We start from the raw sequence: 25851 nt of genomic DNA, 5'->3' as shown, positions 1-25851 counted from the left end.
CTTGCCATATTAATAATATTTCCAAAGTTCATCGCCCTTTGGAATAGTGTTGCCAAAATATTGTAAAAATTTCCAATTTCTTTTCCATTCTTGTCTTTACGTCCCTCGCATTTATTTTGACACAAAGATTTTCAAAATGTTTTCCTCCTTTTCTTTCCTCTTCCTAAAATGATAATAATAAAAATAAATAATATATCTAGGTACATTTTCATTTTAACATGTTCTCTTGTAAGTCTATACTCTGTTACCAATATTTAACAGTTTTTCATATTTTCAAAATGTTTTCCTCCTTTTCTTTCCTCTTCCTAAAATGATAATAATAAAAATAAATAATATATCTAGGTACATTTTCATTTTCTTATTCTTAACATGTTCTCTTCTAAGTCTACTCTGTTACCAATATTTAACAGTTTTTCAGTAATTGGTATATACTAATAAATTACTAATAAATTTGTTCTGAAATGTCTCCTAAAATTTGTTCAAAAGCTCACGACTTGAATAAGTTCCATGACGAAACTTAGAGTAAAGATTTGCACTCGTACAGTTTTCCAAGATGACAGATTGTTGGGTTGTTAGGTACATATTTGATCTGTCTTCATTTCAGGAAGTTATCAAACTTCTGCCGTTGAGAATTTAGTTTTAATTAAAAAGAACTTTCGGGAAGTAAAGATTTGCACTCGTACAGTTTTCCAAGATGACAGATTGTTGGGTTGTTAGGTACATATTTGATCTGTCTTCATTTCAGGAAGTTTTGATAACTCTGTCGTTGAGAATTTAGTTTTAATTAAAAAGAACTTTCGGGAAGAACTTTTAGGTTCTCGAGTGGTGAGGAGAAAGTAAATAGTGCTCAAATAAAAAAGATAAACAATAGTAATAATAATAAAAGTCATGTACGTACTAATAATACTATCTCATAATTTAATTACGTACCAATAGACTCATTTAACGAACAATGATGATAAATACGATGAAAATAATTAGGTGTACAAATACCAAATCTCAGTAATTTGTAATAAATTAGGCAGGATTGGGTATATTACCCACTTATTATTATTTCCACATTTGTCCATATACGAGTACTCGTACACCTATTAATTTTTGTTAACAATTGATACGTATATATTTATTTTACGAAGTATAATAGGGGCTATAGCCTAGAATCCTAGATCAAAGGTGATATACAGATATTTCATGCTCTAATAATGTCAAGCTCTAAAAACAATTCAGTGAAGGAGTATTATCGTCAGAAAATACATACACAAAGTTACTCACTGTTTTTGACAGCGTTTAATATCGAACTCGAAAGATTTATGGAAGTTATAATAACCTTTGTTCAGAATAATTGAGTAACTTTAAATTAACTTCCGTTATATGAACTTGTTTGCCAGTCAGAACGATTTATGATGTCATTTTAAATGAAGAAGGAATTTTCTTTCGTCACATTCATACTGTAGTAAATAATGAGATTAAAACTTGAGATTTTGACGATCCTAATCTCTAGCAACTTGGGAAAGCAAAGACTTTATCTGGAGATGTAAGATAGTTAATTATGTAAACCGAGAGCTTAACCTATGCTTGAGAGCTTTCCACATAGCGAATGAGGGCGAGAAATCTAGGTCAAAGTTAGAGTAAAGTATCATTTTACTATATTGTTTCTGTGTGACATAACCTAATACTCGTATACCTATTATATGTTTGTGATATAAGTTAGAGTAAAGTATCATTTTACTATATTGTTTCTGTGTGACATAACCTAATACTCGTACACCTATTATATGTTTGTGATATATAATTAATTTATTAATACATATAAGTACAATAAACTAAAAATACGATGTACCTATTTATGAAGATTTGTACCTAGTAGGTACTACACTACTACATACTCAATATAGGTACAAATATTATTATTTATCCCTCTACCAAAAGAAACTCAAGAAAATATCAAGTCTAAAAATAAGCCTAGGTACTACTGGTTAAATGTTAGAATAATCAGGCAAAATTTGCATTGTGATGCTTGAAATTAAAATACACTATATTTTATTGTAAAAATCCGATGTATCAGAAGTAGTTATGTTGTAATGTACAATATCCAAGTACTAAATATAAAATTTATTTAATAACAGACGATATAATTATGTATAGTATGTACATAGAAACAGCTTAACTCAGATTGAACTTTTCAAGCAGGAAAAGAATAAAGTAAATAAACTGCAGACCGTAAATAAAAACAAAATGGCTGCACGGTCTGATAATAATAAATCTTCTCTAATTTAAGTTTATAGGGCACATTTATCTTGGCAACAAATACACAAGAGTGCACCTATGTATATCTACCTATTGTGCAGAATTATAACTGCACTGGTGTATATACTGTGCTGTGCACATTGCATACACAGAAAGAAGTCAGGCGGCCATAAAAAAGTATCTTCACATTCTCAGCATTACTTACTTTGGTAATATGCAAAACACAGCTATGGAAATGGTGTGACATGTGTGTGACTTGGTATTTAGGTCCTTGGTCTTTAATTTTGTCTTATTCCGGTCTTTAATTGGTACTATTGGTAGGTAGGTCTTTAAATAATATATTTACCTACTTCATTTTTTCCAAGCAAACCAGAATTTTCTTGGATTTAAAAGTATCTAAAGAAGCAATAGCGCATGGATCCATGGAAGGATTAATTGACCTAAATATCACCGGTTTTCGACGTAGAAGATTAGGAAGGCAACATTTCAAGTCGAGAAATTCAGCAAAGTGATCGCAAAACGAAGGACCATCAACAGTGGTCCCTAAGGATTGAGGGTGATTGAATTTTTATTAGAAAATCTCATACCATTGCCCTCTTGTGTACCTTGGGGATTGAGAAAATTTTCGTTCTCTTACTTCAGGCAAGAAGCAAAGTAGGGCTGGAGATGGAGACATGGAACCTTGAAATTTATTAATCCATGGAGAAGGGATATGAGAGAGATTAATATAAGTCGCCAAAATGTATGTATAGTGTTAAGCGGTAGGTCACGGGTTAGATTCCCACCCGGCTCGAATTTTATCCTAAATCCTAAACAGAAAAGGTTCGTTTTCAGGACGACTGACTTTCTCCTATCCTGTCCTCTTTTCGGTTTCTACGACTCGGCACTGTCGTTCGTCCCATGAGGTTTTTAGGATTAATTGACCTAAATATCACCGGTTTTCGACGTAGAAGATTAGGAAGGCAACATTTCAAGTCGAGAAATTCAGCAAAGTGATCGAAAAACGAAGAACCATCAACAGTGGTCCCTAAGGAGTGAGGGTGATTGAATTTTTATTAGAAAATCTCATACCATTGCCATCTTGTGTACCTTAGGGATTGAGGAAATTTTCGTTCTCTTATTTCAAGCCAAGAACAAAAGTAGGGCTGAAGACATGGAATATTTAACCCTTATTTTGGCATTTATGAAGAAAGGATATGAGAGAGATTAAGATAAGACAATTTGTATTTAGTGTTAAACGCTGGGTCACGGGTTCGATTCCCACCTGGCGCGAACTTTATCCTAAATCCTAAACAGATAAGGTTCGTTTTCAGGACAGCTGACTTTCTCCTATCCTGTCCTCTTTTCGGTTCCTACGACTCGGCACTGTCGTTAGCCCCATGAGGTTTCATATAATTCAGACCCCCCCCCCCCCCAGAGCATAAAGTCTGGATTGAAAAGTGGAGCGTTTTTCCAATCCTCTCGACGCTAGGTGAAATATAAGGGAAATTTGGAAATGTATAAACCGAACATTTTCATAAACGCACATCATACACTCACGGGCACATATTCAACATAGATTGACGATAGGTAGATTTTTTTTTTCTTCAATGTCAACAAACGAGTTATTGTCATTAAAAATAGAGCCAACCGAACAATCTGAGAACCTGGTTCGCCCTGCAAAGCAGGAACCAACAATGTCCTGATTACCCACATTCGCTGACGGGCACTAGAAGAAAACCAAAGACAGAATATTGAATACAACAATGCTTTTAGTTGGTAATACAAAACACATTTGGAAATACATATTTTTAAAGCACCCAGAAAAGGCTACCAGGAAAAATGAATGAAAATGTAAATTGTCCCGATTGTTCATGTAAATAGAAGATTAAATGCCTGTGGATAATTGGATATATGTATGTGACTTTTTATCCGTAACATGCAGTCTCTATCTGGTACAAAACACATTTGGAAATACATATTTTTAAAGCACCCAGAAAAGGCTACCAGGAAAAATGAATGAAAATGTAAATTGTCCCGAATGTTCATGTAAATAGAAGATTAAATGCCTGTGGATAATTGGATATGTATGTATGTGACTTTTTATCCGTAACATGCAGTCTCTATTTTCTTCTAAAACAAATATTTCTCTTCTTGGCGCCAAAAGTTCTGTAAGACAAGTCACAGACAAAATGGTATCATCCAGAAACTAACAATAATGAGATGGGAGATTATCATCAGCGTTATAACCATTGGAGTTTATATCCATGAAACTTTCACGAAAAACTTTAGTGCATAAATTGGGCCCTGGAGGCCACAGCTGTTCTTATTATTACTTTCTATTTTTTCTGTAAGACAAGTCACAGACAAAATGGTATCATCCAGAAACTAACAATAATGAGATGGGAGATTATCATCAGCGTTATAACCATTGGTGTTTATATCCATGAAACTTTCACGAGAAAACTTTAGTGCATAAATTGGGCCCTGGAGGCCACAGCTGTTCTTATTATTACTTTCTATTTTTATCATCATTATAATTATTACATCTTCTTTCTTTTCTCTTTTTACTTTATCAGAATTATAAACTATTTCCTTTTTTACTTTCACGTTATCAAAGTCAATTTCCTTTCTCTCATTGAAGAATTCTGAATCTGACATGTGGATAGGACACGTATGGTGAAATTTTCATGCTTTCACTAGCATCTTCTTTCTTTTCTCTTTTTACTTTATCAGAATTATAAACTATTTCCTTTTTTACTTTCACGTTATCAAAGTCAATTTCCTTTCTCCCATTGAAAAATTCTGAATCTGACATGTGGATAGGACACGTATGGTGAAATTTTCATGCTTTCACTAGTTTCCATTTTCTCAAGCCCTTTTCTTAAATTCAAAATTGGAGTAGACAAAATTTGCCTACGAAAAGTTCGAAATGAATTTCATGATACTCAGATACTCAAGTGGGTACTTAATACCTACATATATTACGTACTTTTACTTCTTCGGACATTCAAACTTTCAAGTTTCGTAGTAATAATTAGGTCAATATGTAACCCTATATGGTTTTTCTCACCCCTCTCATTATCTCGCCATATATTTTTCAGACGGGAAAGTTTGTAGTAACAGCTGACTGTTTCTCACTGTTCCAGACGATAAGTATAAACAAGGAGTAGTATAAGTATAAAGGATAAGTTAGTATTAAGTATCAAAATTGGAGTAGACAAAATTTGCCTACGAAAAGTTCGAAATGAATTTCATGATACTCAGATACTCAAGTGGGTACTTAATACCTATATTACGTACTTTTACTTCTTCGGACATTCAAACTTTCAAGTTTTGTAGTAATAATTAGGTCAATATGTAACCCTATAGGGTTTTTCTCACCCCTCTCATTATCTCGCCATATATTTTTCAGACGGGAAAGTTTGTAGTAACAGCTGACTGTTTCTTACTGTTCCAGACGATAAGTATAAGTATAAACAAGGAGTACGTATAAGTATAAAGGATAAGTTAGTATTATGTTAAAACTTTCAGGAAAAACTGCGAGGATAAAAGCGAGGACATGTGTTCTTTCTCAAGTCAAGTTCAGTATAAAAGACATTTTCAACTTTTTTATTTTAACTAGAGATTATTTAATTACGCCCTTTTTATTGCCCTGACACATGACATCCCATTACATCCCCATTGTACATTTACACCCATTAACTTGCTCTCTTTCTCTTCTATCTTTCTCTCTCTCTCTCTCTTTTTATTGCCCTGACACATGACATCCCATTACATCCCCATTGTACATTTACACCCATTAACTTGCTCTCTTTCTCTTCTATCTTTCTATCTTTCTTTCTCTCTTTCTCTCTCTTGTTTGTTTTAGGAGGAGAGGAAAGTCTATTTAAAATTGTAAAAAACAAGTATAATAATTCAATTCAATTATTGTTCTCTCTCTCTCTTACTAACGTTAACATTCAACTATTCAAAGACCCCGGAGGAGAAATTAAAATCAAAGATAACTTGGGACTTGAGGGTCATGGAAAGATGACATGAGGTCAAGTAGGGCAAAATAGGAAAGAATGGGGAAGAAAGGGAGGGAGGGAAGGAGAGAGAGGGAAAGAAAGAGAGGGAACTACAACGAAAAGAAACAAACAATATTTCTTCTTCTAATTGAATCCGTGTGGTGGTCAACTATTCAAAGACCCCGGAGGAGAAATTAAAATCAAAGATAACTTGGGACTTGAGGGTCATGGAAAGATGACATGAGGTCAAGTATTAGGGCAAAATAGGAAAGAATGGGGAAGAAAGGGAGTGAGGGAAGGAGAGAGAGAGAGAGAGAGAGAGAGAGAGAGAGAGAGAAAGAAAGAGAGGGAACTTAAAACGAAAAGAAACAAACAATATTTCTTCTTCTAATTGAATCCGTTTGGTGAAGCTTTGTATTGTCCTAGGACAGGGGTTTCCAAACCATTCCAGACCATTTTTGTGGCCCGCGAAGCTTTTTGGGATTTGTACAAACTTACCTAAAAATGTAAAAAAAAGTTTGGTACTTGGGCAAAAATGGGCATTGAGCCCGGCTCTGCCGCGTGCAAGACCAGTGTAGTTATCACTGACCCTCTTTAGTGTTCAGCTACAATGAGGAGAATACTTTTTCCTAGGACAGGGGTTTCCAAACCATTCCATTTTTGTGGCCCGCGAAGCTTTTTGGGATTTGTACAAAGTTACCTAAATGTAAAAAAAAAAAAGTTTGGTACTTGGGCAAAAATGGGCATTGAGCCCGGCTCTGCCGCGTGCAAAACCAGTGTATAGTTATCGCTGATCCTCTTTAGTGTTCAGCTACAATGAGAATACTTTTTGAAAATTTTGAAAAGTTGGAAGGGGGGGGGGGTGCTCCCCTATGTGCATATGTGGCCCGCGAAATACCTCCGAATGTAGCATGTGACCCGCATACACATGGAAGTTGGAAACCCCTGTCCTAGGAGAAGGAGGAGAGGAAAAAGTAGAAGGGAGGAGCAGAGAGGGGAAGAGAGATAAGAGGGAGGTAAAAAGAGGGATAGGGGGGAAAAAAACAGGCAAGTACAGGTCGAGTGCGTTTCGTAAGTGTTTTACGTGGCCCGCGAAATACCTCCGAATGTAGCATGTGGCCCGCATACACATGGAAGTTGGAAACCCCTGTCCTAGGAGAAGGAGGAGAGGAGAAAGTAGAAGGGAGGAGCAGAGAGGGGAAGAGAGATAGGAGGGAGGTAAAAAGAGGGATAGGAAAAAAAAACAGGCAAGTACAGGTCTAGTGCGTTTCGTAAGTGTTTTATACTGTTTTTTGCTCTCCAGATGTGAAATGTTTATGACAGGTTGAACAATGAAACAGGGAAAAGAAGAATAGAGCGTTTCTCTTTGTGGAAAAACAGGAGAAAAAACTCGAGCCTTTCTCAGAATTTAATTCACATTTTAAGCAGCTTCGTTTTGTCCTAAAACTCGGGTGTAAAATTTCATAAAAAATATTCCCTTTACATATGTAGGTATTGTGTGTACATACTGTACATAAAAACTCGAGCCTTTCTCAGAATTTAATTCACATTTTAAGCAGCTTCGTTTTGTCCTAAAACTCGGGTGTAAAATTTCATAAAAAATGCTTTCGGGAAGAACTTTTAGGTTCTCGAGTGGTGAGGAGAAAGTAAATAGTGCTCAAATAAAAAAGATAAACAATAGTAATAATAATAAAAGTCATGTACGTACTAATAATACTATCTCATAATTTAATTACGTACCAATAGACTCATTTAACGAACAATGATGATAAATACGATGAAAATAATTAGGTGTACAAATACCAAATCTCAGTAATTTGTAATAAATTAGGCAGGATTGGGTATATTACCCACTTCTTATTATTTCCACATTTGTCCATATACGAGTACTCGTACACCTATTAATTTTTGTTAACAATTGATACGTATATTATTTTACGAAGTATAATGGGGGCTATAGCCTAGAATCCTAGATCAAAGGTGATATACAGATAATTCATGCTCTAATAATGCCAAGCTCTAAAAACAATTCAGTGAAGGAGTATTATCGTCAGAAAATACATACACAAAGTTACTCACTGTTTTTGACAGCGTTTAATATCGAACTCGAAAGATTTATGGAAGTTATAATAACCTTTGTTCAGAATAATTGAGTAACTTTAAATTAACTTCCGTTGTATGAACTTGTTTGCCAGTCAGAACGATTTATGATGTCATTTTAAATGAAGAAGGAATTTTCTTTCGTCTCATTCATACTGTAGTAAATAATGAGATTAAAACTTGAGATTTTGACGATCCTAATCTCTAGCAACTTGGGAAAGCAAACACTTTATCTGGAGTCTGGAGATGTAAGATAGTTAATTATGTAAACCGAGAGCTTAACCTATGCTTGAGAGCTTTCCACATAGCGAATGAGGGCGAGAAATCTAGGTCAAAGACGTCAAAGTTAGAGTAAAGTATCATTTTACTATATTGTTTCTGTGTGACATAACCTAATACTCGTACACCTATTATATGTTTGTGATAAATAATTAATTTATTAATACATATAAGTACAATAAACTAAAAATACGATGTACCTATTTATGAAGATTTGTACCTAGTAGGTACTACACTACTACATACTCAATATAGGTACAAATATTATTATTTATCCCTCTACCAAAAGAAACTCAAGAAAATATCAAGTCTAAAAATAAGCCTAGGTACTACTGGTTAAATGTTAGAATAATCAGAAAAAATTTGCATTGTGATGCTTGAAATTAAAATACACAATAATTATTTTATTGTAAAAATCCGATGCTATTTATCCCTCTACCAAAAGAAACTCAAGAAAATATCAAGTCTAAAAATAAGCCTAGGTACTACTGGTTAAATGTTAGAATAATCAGGCAAAATTTGCATTGTGATGCTTGAAATTAAAATACACTATATTTTATTGTAAAAATCCGATGTATCAGAAGTAGTTATGTTGTAATGTACAATATCCAAGTACTAAATATAAAATTTATTTAATAACAGACGATATAATTATGTATAGATTGTATAGTATGTACATAGAAACAAACATTCGCTACAATAGAACCTATGTATGTATACTGGAAGGTATTATGAGCTGTAAGAAGAAAATTTATTAAATTTGAAGAAAAGAAGTCGGAAAATAGGAATTATCATAATACCTACGTATGGGACTATAATACCTACCTAGGTACCCACATGATACCTACGTATGGGACTATAATACCTACCTAGGTACCCACATGATGATACCTACGTATGGGGCTATAATACCTACCAAGGTACCCATATGATGATACCTACGTATGGGGCTATAATACCTACCAAGGTACCCACATAATAAGGTACCTACTATACCTACTCAAATAGGGACTGAATGAATGGGATTCACTGGCTCATGAAGAGATGGATGAATGAAGGGTGCAGCATTAGATGATGATGAAAAGGTACTAGGTTATTTTCACTAAATGATATAAATATTCATCAAGTCACTGTAAGTAATATACGATTCTACGAAGTAATATGTAAGGTCAAGTGTCTGTGATAAGTGTCAAGATATTTGTTCTTTTTTTAAATAATTTTTATTAAATCTAATTTTCTAGTGATTAAACTGTGATTTATATGCTCTTAAAGTATAAGTTTATGATGAAAAGGTACTAGGTTATTTTCACTAAATGATATAAATATTCATCAAGTCACTGTAAGTAATATACGATTCTACGAAGTAATATGTAAGGTCAAGTGTCTGTGATAAGTGTCAAGATATTTGTCAGAATTTAATTCACATTTTAAGCAGCTTCGTTTTGTCCTAAAACTCGGGTGTAAAATTTCATAAAAAATATTCCCTTTACATATGTATTGTGTGTACATACTGTACATTGTACAATGTACATATTAGGACATTAGGTACCTTATCATTTTCATATTATCTCTTTTCTAAGCAGCGTTTACAAGGTCGATCGTCACCTTGAGACAAACTTAGAGTTCGCTTTGGTCGTTCAATAAATAAAATACTCCATTGTAGTCTGTTAATTGATCTCGGGATCTAGAAGTCGTAGAAGAAAAAGAAAAATTCCGTTGGTCCTCATTTTTCCTGTTCTATGACTTTGAAACATCACCCAAGTAAGCGCAACTGATCTATTACCTAGGAAAGAAGAAGAAAAATTCCGTTGGTCCTCATTTTTCCTGTTCTATGACTTTGAAACATCACCCAAGTAAGCGCAACTGATCTATTACCTAGGAAAGAAGAGAGAAAAAAGTACGAAAGAGATATCTAGTAAAAGGGTGAGAGATGAAAAGAGAGGGAGGGAGAGAGGTTCCAAATGAGAAGGAAGGAAGATATCTTTTCATGACATACACAATAATGATATTTCAATAAATAAAACTGAACGCTCTCTCTCTCTTTCTTTTCATTTTCAACGGGAACTTCCCGTGGAAAACGTAGCTTCATGTTCATTTGGAAGAGAGAGAGAGAGAGGAGGGAAAGAGAGAGAGAGAGAGAAACTGGAACAATTATTTGTATGCAATAAAATTATTGTAAAATTTGGATTTGACCCAAAAATTGAATTTAAAATATCGGCCCTGCTGGCCTCTGGGGTAAATTATTTGTATGCAATAAAATTATTGTAAAATTTGGATTTGACCCAAAAATTGAATTTAAAATATCGGCCCTGCTGGCCTCTGGGGTAGAACTGGATGTTTCTAAAATTAATTTTTGGATCTGAATGTCAATAAGAGTGTCAAATTGGGTCTGAAAGAATGTAGTTTAAACGATGAACTCAGATTTTTTTTCCTTTCATTTTTGAACTTTTTACTGTGTATTGTAGCTGGTGACTAAATAGTAAATATGATGTCAGTAATGAACTCGAAAATCATCTTTGATTAAAATTAATAGGGAATAAAACTTTTTTTTTTTTTTTTTTTTTTTTTTTTTTTTTTAGCGATCATCGCTTGTATTCGGATGTTGGGTCCATCATTTGGGTTTATGGCAGCCTCCTATTGTCTTCTATTCTATGTGAATCCAATGTTAACTCCCACCATTACCAACCGAAACAGTCAATGGATAGGAGCATGGTGGATGGGTGAGTCACTTGTATATTAGCCTTGTACACACTACCTGAGTTCATCTTCATATTTTCATAATTAAGTATGATTTAAACCAACCATCCATTAGTTGGTTCAATTAGAGTAAAGAGCAGAATAATCATGTCTGAATTCTCAACCCCTCTGGGAGTTGAAACAGTATTATTGACCCTTATTAGGTCAAGTCTTAATTTCTAACTCCTGTACGTTTCAGGTTGGATTCCTATGGGAGTAATCAATTTATTTTTTGCATCCTTTATGGCCCTGTTCCCTAGATCACTGCCTCGAGCTGAAATCAGGCGAAGACTGGAAAATGCTGGATCTAGTGCTAAGGTCAAAGTCGAGATCTCATTCAAAGGTAGGTGCTCGGTGTTTTATGTAAAATCTACGTTGTATAACTCGGGTATCTAATAACAAAGTGTAATGTATAAAATTTGAATTACACTGTTTCCCTCGTATTCTTATCATAAGTGTGACTCTGATGAATGCTCTGTCTGCTTTGGTTCTCATGAGGACCTGTGCTTTTCTTTTGAAGCCTGATAAACGGATAAACCCTTTGTAGCCAGACTGGTTATGGTTTGACTGGTCTGCTCCCTGTTTAAGGTCCCCCAGCCAGACTTGGGTTTGACATAAATTTCATTTCCGGTGACACGTAAAGAGATTAATGTCGCTTCGTAGGTACTCTGATAGTAATACTACGTGTTCTTATAAGTTTTTACATTATTGTTTACAGACTTTAAGGCAACTATGAAACGGTTGTGGCTTAATAAAATCTACCGTTACAACACACTCAGTAGTGTCAGTTATATGTTTGGTACAATTGGTTACTGGACTTACATGCCCAAGTATTTGGAATCCCAGTTCCAAATTTCCGCATCTGAAGCGGGTGTTGTCACAGGTAAAGTTATCTTATCATGTTTCATACATACAGTAGGGAGATGAATTGAACGGTCTCATTTCATGTTAATCCCCACAAAAAATACCACTTCGTGGCATAAAAATAAATCAAGCTATTAAGCGTGGCACTTATATTCTGCGCTGGCATTGTCGGTAAGTGAAGGATAAGTTGTATGTACATTAGCAAAACCACCGGACAGTTATGTAGTTTCTACTGGACTTACATGCCCAAGTATTTGGAATCCCAGTTCCAAATTTCCGCATCTGAAGCGGGTGTTGTCACAGGTAAAGTTATCTTATCATGTTTCATACATACAGTAGGGAGATGAATTGAACGGTCTCATTTCATGTTAATCCCCACAAAAAATACCACTTCGTGGCATAAAAATAAATCAAGCTATTAAGCGTGGCACAAAATAAATCAAGTGCCCACAAAAAAATAAACAAAACAACTCCATCCCACCCCAAATCGATTTAATTTTAATACATTTAATCCCCACAAAAAATACCACTTCGTGGCATAAAAATAAATCAAGCTATTAAGCGTGGCACAAAATAAATCAAGTGCCCACAAAAAATAAACAAAACAACTCCATCCCACCCCAAATCGATTTAATTTTAATGTATTGCACGCCGCCAATGCAGTGAAGCAGAAGTGAGATTAGAGGAAAGAGGAGTGCAATGAGGGGAAAGAAAGGTAGGTGGCACGCCGCCAATGCAGTGAAGCAGAAGTAATATTAGAGGAAAGTGGAGTGCAATGAGGGGAAAGAAAGGTAGGTACTACGTGAAGGAGGAGCACACAAATTATGAAGTGAATAAAAGGCGGGGTACAAAATTGATTTCTAATCTTTTTTGGGATGGGATGCCAGATTTTTTTATTTTATTTTTTATTTATTGATTTATTATTTTTTTTTTGGCACTTGTTTTTTTTGGGAGGAACGACTTGGCGTAATATTAGAGGAAAGAGGAGTGCAATGAGGGGAAAGAAAGGTAGGTGGCACGCCGCCAATGCAGTGAAGCAGAAGTAATATTAGAGGGAAAAGGAGAGCAATCAGGGGAAAGAAAGGTAGGTTCTACGTGAAGGAGGAGCACACAAATTGTGAAGTGAATAAAAGGCGGGGTACAAAATTGATTTCTAATCTTTTTTGGGATGGGATGGAGTTGTTTTTTTTTTTTGTGGGCACATGATTTATTTTGGGAGGAACGACTTGGCGGGGTCTTTTTTATGTCACGAAGTGGTATTTTTTGGGGGGATCTCATGACTTTTTGCAGAAACTTAGCATAATATGACGTATGAGCGTAGCGCAAGAAAGTACAAAGGCAATAGGCATAGTAACATCATTTGATAACACAGAGGCCCCAACTAAAAAATAAAAAAAAATCGAAAATTTTCACATAGGCCGTTCTTCTTGGGAACGATCTTTGTGTAAAAGTTTGATGTCTCGGGTCATTCCCGAGTTAAAAATACCATAGTAACATTATTGAGTAAGATTTGGTAAGTTCCGATAGCATAGTAACATCATTTGATAAGGTTTGGTGAGTTTGGGTTATTTCTGAGTGAAAAACACCATAGTAATATCTTTGGGTAAGTTTTAGTTGTTTTCTTACACATAGGCCCTTTTACATGAAACCTTTCACTTCTTACTGTACTTAGAGGGATATTATAAAGAATTCTCGGGTCATTCCCGAGTTAAAAATACCATAGTAACATTATTGAGTAAGATTTGGTAAGTTCCGATAATTTCCGAGTGAAAAATGCCGTAATATCATCATTGAGTAAGGTTTGGTAAGTTCCGATCATTTCCGAGTGAAAAATTAAATAATAACATCATTGGGTAAGTTTTGGTAAGTTCTGATCTTTTCCGAGTGAAATACATCCTGTCCTCAATTGTCTATTGAAATCAGAAATGATATCTGTTCAGTTTCAATGTTTCGTTATGGTAATACATAAATTTGAAATTTCCCAGACTTGAAAGAGTTGATAATGTTGATATATTTCATTTCCTTGTATACCGTTTCATAAACTGGTAATATTGTGGGTTGGGTAGGGTGTTCTACCCATTATGGAGTACCTATATTATACTTTCAGTATAGAGTTGATAATGTTGATATATTTCATTTCCTTGTATACCGTTTCATAAACTGGTAATATTGTCTACCCATTATGGAGTACCAGAGTTGATAATGTTGATATATTTCATTTCCTTGTATACCGTTTCATAAACTGGTAATATTGTCTACCCATTATGGAGTACCTATATTTATATTATACTTTCAGTAATCAGTGTTAGAACTGCGGGATTACGCGGGTAATACTTGTAAATCCCGCAAAATCCCACGCGGGATGTCCCACGCGGAATTGGTCACATCCTGCGTGAAATCCCGCCGGATTCAAAAACCTGCGGGATCCCTACACACGTAGCACTGGACCTGAGGCCTAACCAACTTTTAAAACTATCACATTATCAGTTAAAAACCAACATTATGAACAACTGAATATTCCCAATATCTGGAAAGTAGCTAAAATTATTCCATTGCTAAAACCAGGGAAAGATCCTGATGATTCAAAATCTTACCGAATTTTTCCGAAGAAAATCAGTCTTTTATCAAATTTAAGGGCGAAGGGGCCCTTTGGGGGCCTTGAAAATATAAAAAGGCACATCTGAAATCTTACTACCCCATTTAATTGTTGTCTCCTGTAGTGAAAATATTGGAGGCAGTGATTTTACCTTACATTACAGACAATATATCTCGCAAACCATCAACATGGCTTCCTTAAGAAACATCGTACAACTACTGCACTCCATATTATTCAAGATCAGGTCAGTAGAGGCTTGAATCGAGAAAGACCTTGTTCCAGGACAGTAATGGTAGCCCTAGACCTTAGCAAAGCATTTGACAAAATCTCCATTGAACAACTTCTAGAAGATATTTTTGAAACCAGTATTCCATGGGTTATCAAAAGATGGTTATATAACTACTTGACTGATCAACAAACATGTTGACTTTAAAAGGTAAAAGCACCATCTCAAGCCACCGCAAGTTGAAACAAGGTGTTCCGCAGGGAGGGGTGCTTTCTCCAGCTCTCTTTAATCTTTATATGAGCAAAATACCATCCCCACCTCAAGATGTTACATTGGTGTCATATGCCGATGATTGCGCAATTCTAGCAACCGGTCAAAATATTGATGAGCTATGTACCAAAATTAACAACTATCTACATACAATTTCCACCTGGCTTACAACAAGAAAACTACAGCTTTCCCTTAGTAAATCCTCAGCCACCCTGTTCACCACTTAGACTAAGGAAGTTAGCATTGAACTGAACATTGTGATAAATGGACATCAAATTCCAACAATCAAAAACCTCAAAATATTAGGCATCACACTTGACCCAATGTTCACATTCCATAAGCAGCTACACAAATCAAAACTTAGATGTAGAAACAATATGCTAAAAGTACTCGCTGGCAACTCATGGGGAAAGTTCCATAAGCAGCTACACAAATCAAAACTTAGATGTAGAAACAATATGCTAAAAGTACTCGCTGGCAACTCATGGGGAAAGAATAAAGCGGGCACTTGGTTTGAAAGTTTGTTGATTTCATTCCAGAGTCTCCTCTCCTGCCATGGCTTTGTTAGTCATCCTCGCAATTTCAACTGTCTTTGGTATTTCATTCAGAACTACAGGGCACTTGGTTTGAAAGTTTGTTGATTTCATTCCAGAGTCTCCTCTCCTGCCATGGCTTTGTTAGTCATCCTCGCAATTTCAACTGTTTTTGGTATTTCATTCAGAACTACGCGAGCCTTCCAATCACCAGATCAGTTACTACAACACGAGGACTTTGGTCAGACCGGCGGCGTAACAGTTCCCATGGCGGGGAATATTTGGACCAATGAACGAAAACCAAAAGTGAAGCCACGGAAGAAAGACTTGTTTGAGCCGAAACTCATGCTACTACTAGGCAGTGATTTTGACTCGAGATGGATGAAGAAGACGCGAGAACTAGAGGATATCAAAATGGTAAGAAATGACAACTCTGAACACAGAGACATATTACATATTACTCTACTAACGTACATCACGCTTTTGTTGAAGTACAAATTTGAATTGCATAATGGTAACCCGCTTACCATACAGATATCCCTAGGTTTAATAACTGAAGAAAAGTATGGTTACCTGCCTACGATTAAGATGATCGCCTGGATATTACTCTACTAACGTACATCACGCTTTTGTTGAAGTACAAATTTGAATTGCATAATGGTAACCCGCTTACCATACAGATATCCCTTACCATACAGATAGGTTTAATAACTGAAGAAAAGTATGGTTACCTGCCTACGATTAAGATGATCGCCTGAAGAGCGGGAGGGCTCAAGTTTGAATCCCAACTGACGTATGAAGACTTATCCTTAATTTAGAATTTTAGAAGGTTGGAAATAAAGGACATTATATTTGTTTCTTCTCCCACAGGGAGATGATGAATTCATAGAGAGGAAAAGTATCCGTACATTGCGCGCCCTGGTGAATTCTTCCTCAGACTCTGGCATCTCTCTGGAGGAACAACTGTCTCTACCTCAAACACTACCACCTGAATACAGGTAACTAACTCGTAATATGTATTATGTGTATGTGCTTACAATCTCGTGTTTTCAGCTTCACTCATACATTACCTTAATGATAACGATTTGAAGTAAAGACATCGTGTAATTTGGTGAACCTGCTGCTACTACAACAACTGTTATTCCAGCAGTCAAATTCTTAAACAATAAAAAAAAAGTGTTTATTAAATTCCATACCTCAGCTAGGATTGAACTCACACCTGCCTGATTATCAGTCATCTGAATGTGTTTGCAGATTCGTCTTGTCTAGTTTGGGGTCAGATGTGTGACGGTGAAACAGGCAACTGTTGGCTATATACAGGATCTCACATGAGAAGTGTTCTCAACATAACATCTTCCGGTAAGTTACATATACCTAGAGTAGGGTTATCGCCAAACCAGCTCTTCATTCCTCCCATATCCTATATCCAAAATCTTTCTGAGTTTGTACAGGTAACTAACTCGTAATATGTATTATGTGTATGTGCTTACAATCTCGTGTTTTCAGCTTCACTCATACATTACCTTAATGATAACGATTTATCTGAGTTTGAAAGCTATTCTACAATATTTAAGTTTAGACCAAATCTATATCAATGTTTTACTATTTTATGGACACTCGGTACTATCTCTGAGTTTGAAAGCTATTCTACAATATTTAAGTTTAGACCAAATCTATATCAATGTTTTACTATTTTATGGACACTCGGTACTATCTACTGATATAACGATTTAAAAAAAGTGTGTAAATAGGTGAACATTGAATATTACCTCAGTTCAATCAAGATCCTGAAAATCTAACGGTCTAATTTTTTGTGAGGTAAATATCTTACTTATAGCTAAACTCGCCATCCTTGGAACAAGCTCCGGCTTTTACAGATGGGTATACCATTTGTTAACTATTTATTTGATGAGAGAATTGTTATAAAAACCAATAAATGGAAACTTATATATAAAAAAAAATAGCAGACCTCTAGGATTATGTATTTGTGTTTAGTTCCTGTAGAGAAATATTCTATTGTTGAACTTTTGTTTGCAGAGAAATTGTCAAGAACTGGCTTATCGGACGCGGTAGCTGTCCTGTTAAGTTCAAGTGGTATGATCTGGGTGATCTGTGGTATCCTCGGTGGATTAGTAAGGGCGAGTGTATGGGGAGTAGCTGTAGCTGGCCTCCTGGTATGATATGCGCGCCTAGTGGAACCAAAGTGCTTTATATTCTGCGCTGGCATTGTCGGTAAGTGAAGGATAAGTTGTATGTACATTAGCAAAACCACCGGACAGTTATGTAGTTTCTTTTATAGGTACATAATTATGTATTTGCATAGTAACTCAGAAGGTAAAATTTAGTAGAATTTTGATTCATCTGGCTTAATAAAACAAGAGCACCCACCCGGAAATTCTTGTTTCACATATACTCTACACTACAGTAATGTCCTCGGAAATTCTTGTTTCACATATACTCTACACTACAGTAATGTCCTAGACTAGAACAAACATTATGAGAAGAAAATCAGTCTTTTATCAAATTTAAGGGCGAAGGGGCCCTTTGGGGGCCTTGAAAATATAAAAAGGCACATCTGTCACTCACGAGAAAAAAAAAATGAGCCATCAACCATCAAAATCGGTCCAGTGGTTTAGGCTGTTGAGCGGTCAACGTCAAAGAAGAAGCAGAAGCAGCAGCAGAAAATGATGAAAAATTTGACGTTTTTCAAAGTCAAATATCTCCGACTAAACTTAACCGATTTTGATGATTTTTTTTCAACTTGGTCTACTTTCATGCCCCAACACACACACGCAATCCGTTTTCTTCCATCATTTGTAGTTGTCTGTCTACAACTACCTGAAAACGGCTACTTTCCCTGTCGCGTATAATATCTCTCTAGTAGCGCGGTCAAACTTTCTTGACTTGGCGGGGCGGAGCTCTACTGCGCTCCTTAATAATTGAAAGATTCCTGTAAAAAGTAAACCTACCTATACATAAAATAATATGTACTCGTATGTAGCATTTGTGCAATAGATCAGTTGCACATACTTGGGTGATGTTTCAAAGTCATAGAGCAGGAAAAATGAGGACCAAGGGAATTTTTCTTTTTCTTCTACGACTTCTAGATACCGAGATAAACGATTTAAAAAATACCGACAAATCGTAAACTTTGATGCTCCCGTACGCGATGACGTCAAAATTCATGACTCCCGCTTCGTTTGTTTGTGCGCAAGCGTTTCTGCGCATTTTGACGTGAAATCTGACGTCACAACTCTTCGTACTTTTTCATTAGAACGGCAATTAAAAATTAAATTTTCGACCTTTTAAAGCGCATTTTGACGTGAAATCTGACGTCACAACTCTTCGTACTTTTTCATTAGAACGGCAATTAAAAATTAAATTTTCGACCTTTTAAAGATAAACGATTTAAAAAATACCGATAAATCGTAAACTTTGATGTCACGGCATACGCTCCCGTAGGCGATGACGTCATAATTCATGACTCACGCTTCGTTTGTTTGTGCGCAAGCGTTTCTGCGCATTTTGACGTGAAATCTGACGTCACATCTCTTTGAACTTTTTCATTAGAACGGAGAAGAAGAAGAAGAAGAAGAAGAAGATGGAAAAAGATGAAGATTTAAAATGAGGAAGAGAAATGAAGAGAAGGAAGGAGTAAGAGAAGAAGGAAGGAGACAGAGGAGGAGGAGGAAAAACAAAGAGAACTGAAGGAATGAAAGAAGAAAAAAGAGATAGAGAGAAGAACAGAAGAAGCAGAAGAAGGAAGAGAAGGAGGAGGAAATGGAAATAAACAATTGGAATAACAGAGTATTCGAAATTTCAGGAAAAAAAAACAGCTCCCTGTAAAAAGAATGTAAGTACCTCTACATTGTAATGTGGGCTCCGTCACAGGAGGTTCCAAGTTCGATTGTTCAGGATTTCACATTGAAATCTTTTCCTGGGAACCTGGGTTCCTATGTAAATGAAAGGTTAAAATTTAGAAGAACCCTTGGACATTAAAGTTTTATTTTCCGTTCTAATGAAAGAGTTCAAATATGTGTGACGTCAGACTTTACGCAGTTGTTTTTTTTTTCGTCCGTCTTACACAAGTGCGTGAATATCGACATTATATATTTACTGTTATTTCTCATTTTCGTTCATTTTTTTTAGGCGGGCCTTCGCGGGCCGCGGGTTGGACAAGCCTGTTTTAAAGTTACTTTTTCCGAGTTTTGACCTCAGATTTAGATTTTTCACAACTTTTTACGTAGGAGTCGACCTTTAATAATTAATAATATTTTCCCAATTGCAACTCCTCCATTCTTGCTAGTCAAACTTGGCCTGCGCCATTTGTATAGTAAGTACCTACCTGTAGTGTGTAGTGTAGTCTTGGGCCAGCCACTCACTATCAGGTAGACCTGACGACAGGTACACCTGATCAGGTGATAGTATGTGTCAGATCTACCTGATAGTGAGTGGCTGGCCTTATATTTTGTAGTTAGTATGCTGAATGCTCATAATAAGGAGAACAGTGTCCCTTGTTATTCTATCATTTGATTTCTCCAGGTCTTATTAGTAACAGTGTCCCTTGTTATTATATCATCTGATTTATCCAGGTCTAGTGGGGTTGACTTGCTCCGCGATGGGTGTCCTGGTATCGGGAGGTATTGTGTCCAAATTTCAACCTCGACCACGATATCTAGCTGCCTGGAATGTGTTTGTAGAAGTGCTTGATGCTCTGGGACATTTTTCATTCACATTCATGGGATGCCCGGATTTGAACCTTCATGGGCAGACGAACGCTGACAGCTCGTAAGTTAGTCCAGGGTCAAATTTAAACATACTCAAGTACGGATATAAAGAGATTTTCCTTTGAACTTGGGCATTAAAATTGAAAATGCAAAGTATATCTACTACTTATTTCATGTGAGATTTAAAAGGGAGTGAAAAAAGACCCCATTCTTATAAACCTACGTTTGCTAATATTATTTTTTGTCCATAGATGGAGCACTATTACAAGTTGTAATGGTATGTGTAATTGTTCTCCTCTAATCGAGTATTCTCCAGTTTGCTCTGTGGAGAGTAACCTCACATTCTTCTCATCTTGCCATGCAGGCTGTACCAACATGTCTATTATAGAAGGAATAAAAGTAAGAAGTACCAAGAACAATCATAACGATACTCCAAATTGCTACCTAACAGTCAAAAGCCATATTCGTTACCAAAAGTCACCGTTTGGAAACTAGAGTTCAAACAAAATAGTCGGGATGTTAAATGGGTGGGGTTGGTTGAAAAAGAAAAATAGCTTTCAAAGCTTTATGTGCGAGTACTACTCGCCGAGTAGTGTAGATGCATTAAACGTTATGTTCATAATATGCATTTTTGAGATGATGCATCATATTATAATAACCTAAAATACCCATAAAAATAAAACTAAAATAATTATCGAGGGATAATTATTTAATGGAGCAGTTGCAAATGGGTAAAAATTATTAATAAATGGTCAATTCCTATGTAAAAAGTTGGGAAAAATCCGCGGAATTCTCACTTAGTGAGCTCTCCCACCCAACTGAAAAGTTAAGCGTGGTTAGAGACCATCAATCACGTGATGATGGCTTTTCCCCCAGCCCTACTTTGACTGGGTGGGTTCATGTGGGAAGACGGGTAACTCGTCGTCAAAATAAGGGTAAAACCCCCGTTACTAAAAACCTTATCGGTTAGGTAAACGAGTGTATAGTGGCGCTACCTAACGGACGAAAAAAACAACTGCGTAAAGTCTGACGTCACACATATTTGAACTCTTTCATTAGAACGGGAAAAAATTGAATTTTCGACCTTTTACAGTTATTTTACCTCGTACAGTGACGACATCGACACTTGAAAAACAAATACCATTCGACCAAGAGTCTAAAACTAGACGACGTTGTTTCGGGCCTCTTTTGCGCGATACTTTTAATACGACAAGAGTCGAAAACAAGACAAGGTCGTCGCGCATAGGCAATACTTACAGGGTGGATTAGAACAATCGTCAGGTACTCAGTTTTGAAACACCCGGTATACACACCTAAGGACATTAGTACAAAACACACTCAACTCATCATATCCCTGGCAAAAGAAGATCCTGTTAACTGTTTCTTTCGGCAGACTAATTACCTCTTGTGGTTTCTGGTACGTTTTTCTTCGGAGTTGGGGAAACAGTGAAAACCACAACATCTTTTCCTTATCCTCCTTCTTCTTCTCCTTCTCCATCTTCTCCTCCTCCTCCTTCTTCTTGTTCCTCTCCTCCTGCGAGATTGTATAATACGGAGCAACCAATTGAACAGTTGCAAATGGGTAAAAATTATAAATAAATGGTCGATTCCTATGCAAAAAGTTGGGAAAAATCCAAATCTGAGGTCAAAACTCTGAAAAAATAACTGTAAAAGGTCGAAAATTCAATTTTTTTCCCGTTCTAATGAAAGAGTTCAAATATGTGTGACGTCAGACTTTGCGCAGTTGTTTTTCGTCCGTCAGGTAGCGCCACTATGCAAGCGCGCTAGCGGAGGAGCAGAAAGAACTGCGCAGAAACGTATGCGCATCACAAACACATTAATGCGTTGCTTGCGAGGGAGCTTTGCTCGGGACATTTAATGTGACGTCATCGCCTACCGGAGCGTATGCCGTGACGTCAAAGTTCACGATTTACCCGCATTTTTTTAATCGATTTATCTCGGGATCTAGAAGTCGTAGAAGAAAAAGAAAAATTCCGTTGATCTTCATTTTTCCTGCTCTATGACTTTAAAACATCACCCAAGTAAGCGCAACTGATCTATTCTTCATTTTTTCCTTCCTTTCTTCCTCCTCCTCCCCTAAGAATGTAGGTTAGTAAGTTTAAACCCCCCATTTGGTGGGAGGGAGAGAAAGAGAGAGTGAAGAGAGGGAGATAGATAGGAGGGTCAAGGGAGAAGAACGATATCGAGAACGGTAAGAGCTAGAGACTTGAAATTTGATATGCAACTGTCAAATGTGACAAGGATGCGACACGAAACTTTTGGTTAAGATCGATATAACGCTTGTTTCTTTTCTTTGTTTTGTCTTCCTCTCTCCAAGTTTGTATAATACGGAGTAACCAATTCTTCATTTTTTCCTTCCTTTATTCCTCCTCCTCCTCCCCTGAGAATGTAGGTTAGTAAGTTTAAACCCGCCATTTGGTGGGAGGGAGAGAAAGAGAGAGATTGAAGAGAGGGAGATAGATAGGAGGGTCAAGGGAGAAGATCATTGTATTCAAATACATCAGATGTGTAGGTAGGTAGTGGGAAGGAAGGGTTGATGTTATTAAAATTACATTATCATTAGTCTGATTAGACTAATACGAAACAATGTACATTGAGGTCAGGTTACCTTACATTGTCATAATTATAACAAAAGGGATGGTCATAATGAACGTAGCTCAAACAGTGTAGTGGTCACTCGCCTTGCACGCGGGAGACCCGGGTTCGATCCCTCGCGAGGCCGAAAAATTTGTAATATGCAAATGATCGATTCAGACTGGCTGTTGCGGACTCCAGTTACTCACTTTTTTTCCCACAACCATATGAAATCTTTTCCTTATACTGTTCTATGAGTGTGAAAGTTGAATAAGTTGAATTATAGGTAGAGAAGAGAAAGAGCAATATAATAAGACCATAGGTATAATAACTAGATATCTCCCCAGGTATAATAAAATTCCTTCCTCCTCAAGAGAATAAAATTAAGAAAATCCGCTTTCCTTTCTCAAATGACAAAAATTAAAATTATGCGACTTGAAAATTTGCATGCGTTGCCTGCGAGGGAGCTTTGCTCGGGACATTTGATGTGACGTCATCGCCTACGGGAGCGTATGCCGTGACGTCAAAGTTCACTGATCTATTAAGAATATTCATTAATTAAAGTTAAAAATTTCAAAGACAATTGAGATTCGACATTCAACTGGTGAAAATATTTGGTGAGCTTTCGAGAATACTCAGATTCTCATCATCAGACCAAAAAGAAAAAATCGCGAGAGAGATGTTTACTCTACGAGCGCTGGATTTGAAGTGGAGAAAAAATAAAACTAAAATAACTCCAGCGCTCGTAGAGTAAAAGTAAACATCTCTCGCGATTTTTTGGTCTGATGATGAGAATCTGAGTATTCTCGAAAGCTCACCAAATATTTTCACCAGTTGAATGTCGAATATCAATTGTCTTTTAATTTTTTAAAATACCCATGTTCATTGTCTACATAATTGATACTCTTATTTGTTTTTTTTTTCTTTTTGTAGACGTATACGAACTGTTCTTGTATACCAAACGGAATGGCAACCCAGGGTGCATGTCCTGCAGATTGTGGCTCTCACTTCATGTGGTTCATTTTCATTCTGTGTCTCCTTAATTTCTTCAGTGCGACAGGAAGAGCTGGTAACACCATCATTCAATTTAGGTAAGTAGCTACCTAATGATTTACTGTATTCAATTTGATCAAAACCGTATAATCCACTTGAGATTTAATCATTTTGATTTAACTTGTTTGTTAACAGGTGTGTTTCTCCAGAAGATAAATCTCTCTCTATTGGAATAACTGAAGCTCTAGGATGTGGACTGGCCTTCATTCCAGGTCCAATTATTTACGGAGCACTCCTAGGTAAGTCATTCAGACATTCATAAAGAAGTGGAATCCTTTATCGTATTCTATGAACTCAACACCATCTAGTCTTATTCTAGTCATACTTATAACTTAAATAATTATTGGCATAACTCTGCTCGAGTAGGATTAAAGAGCTGTCACTAGGTCACTACTATGTACCACTGTTATTCCAGTTTGGTGATTTGGTGAGTTACCAAACTGGAATTGAAGTTGAATCAGTAATCATAAAAGCAAAACCATCAAAAGCCATTGGTCCAGATGGCATCTCAACCATTATGTTAAAACATCTTGGTCAATCTGGAATAAAGTTCATGACAAAAATGTTCAATTTGTCCATTTCACAACTGAATATTTCCAATATCTGGAAAGTAGCTAAAATTATTCCATTGCTAAAACCAGGGAAAGATCCTGATGATTCAAAATCTTACTTCTACAAGAGAAAGATCCAATCTCACTAAGGAGGAATAGTGTGGAGAGGATATGATAATGTAGCAATGCTGTGGTCTCTGTCACTATCGATTGATATGATTCTACAAAAGATCCAATCTCACTAAGGAGGAATAGTGTGGAGAGGATATGATAATGTAGCAATGCTGTGGTCTCTGTCACTATCAATTGATATGATTCTACAAAAGATCCAATCTCACTAAGGAGGAATAGTGTGGAGAGGATATGATAATGTAGCAATGCTGTGGTCTCTGTCACTATCAATTGATATGATTCTACAAGAGGAAGATCGAATGTCATTCGATAATGACAGAGGACAGTGAGACAGAGAGATATTCAGAAAGCAATAGTAATGCTTGTGGCATTCTTTACAACCACACTTCAAATTTTCATTTGCAAGAAATGCTGCTTTTTTGTTGTCAGTACTCAGGGACACTCAGGGTTTAAAAAGAATATTTGATAAGTTTGTAGTATAATTTTATTATTTGTTCGTAGATAAGTAGAAAAAACATGCCCCTTTTTTTTCTCTTGAAGAAAGCTAGAAGGTCACACAGGACACAAATTCTCGTGAATTTACATTTAAAAAAAATCCCCGGCCCCTCCAAACACGTTGGTAGGATTTTTATTTATTGTGGTAATAAATTAAATATAAAAAAAGGTTCCCGAATATTATGGACATCGGACATAATGTACAAAAAATATAACCTTTTACTTGAGAAGGCTCAGGTCTTTTATTTTGATTTATTCATATGAATGCGAATGCCGTCATACAGGATCTCATAAAGGAGCATATACGTCACGTTGCGTTGTATGCTCGGGAGTGAGACATTACATATGATATAATATATGAGTAATCACTACGGCTGAAACCTCTAGTTAAAATCTCAACACATTTCACTAAAAGTGTCGACTCTGTTGGCACTATTCATGCTGTTATACCTAGCGAA

General features: G+C 36.2%; 1 protein-coding gene across 1 annotated transcript; it reads left to right on the top strand.

Annotated features, from left to right (window-relative positions):
* The first annotated feature begins 11188 nt into the window (after positions 1–11188).
* LOC103510408 (solute carrier organic anion transporter family member 1C1-like) lies at positions 11189–24517 on the top strand. The gene is made up of 7 exons (XM_017444557.2): positions 11189–11335; positions 11551–11694; positions 12070–12234; positions 20433–20628; positions 20819–20966; positions 24096–24253; positions 24351–24517. The coding sequence occupies exons 1-7, from the start codon at positions 11215–11217 to the stop codon at positions 24475–24477; spliced, it is 1059 nt and encodes a 352-aa protein (XP_017300046.1). The 5' UTR covers positions 11189–11214; the 3' UTR covers positions 24478–24517.
* Positions 24518–25851: the final 1334 nt, after the last annotated feature.

The sequence above is a fragment of the Diaphorina citri genome, unplaced genomic scaffold, assembly GCF_000475195.1.
Source record: "Diaphorina citri unplaced genomic scaffold, Diaci psyllid genome assembly version 1.1 scaffold596, whole genome shotgun sequence".
Classification (NCBI taxonomy): domain Eukaryota; kingdom Metazoa; phylum Arthropoda; class Insecta; order Hemiptera; family Psyllidae; genus Diaphorina; species Diaphorina citri.
This window is presented reverse-complemented; position numbering and strand designations above follow the sequence as displayed.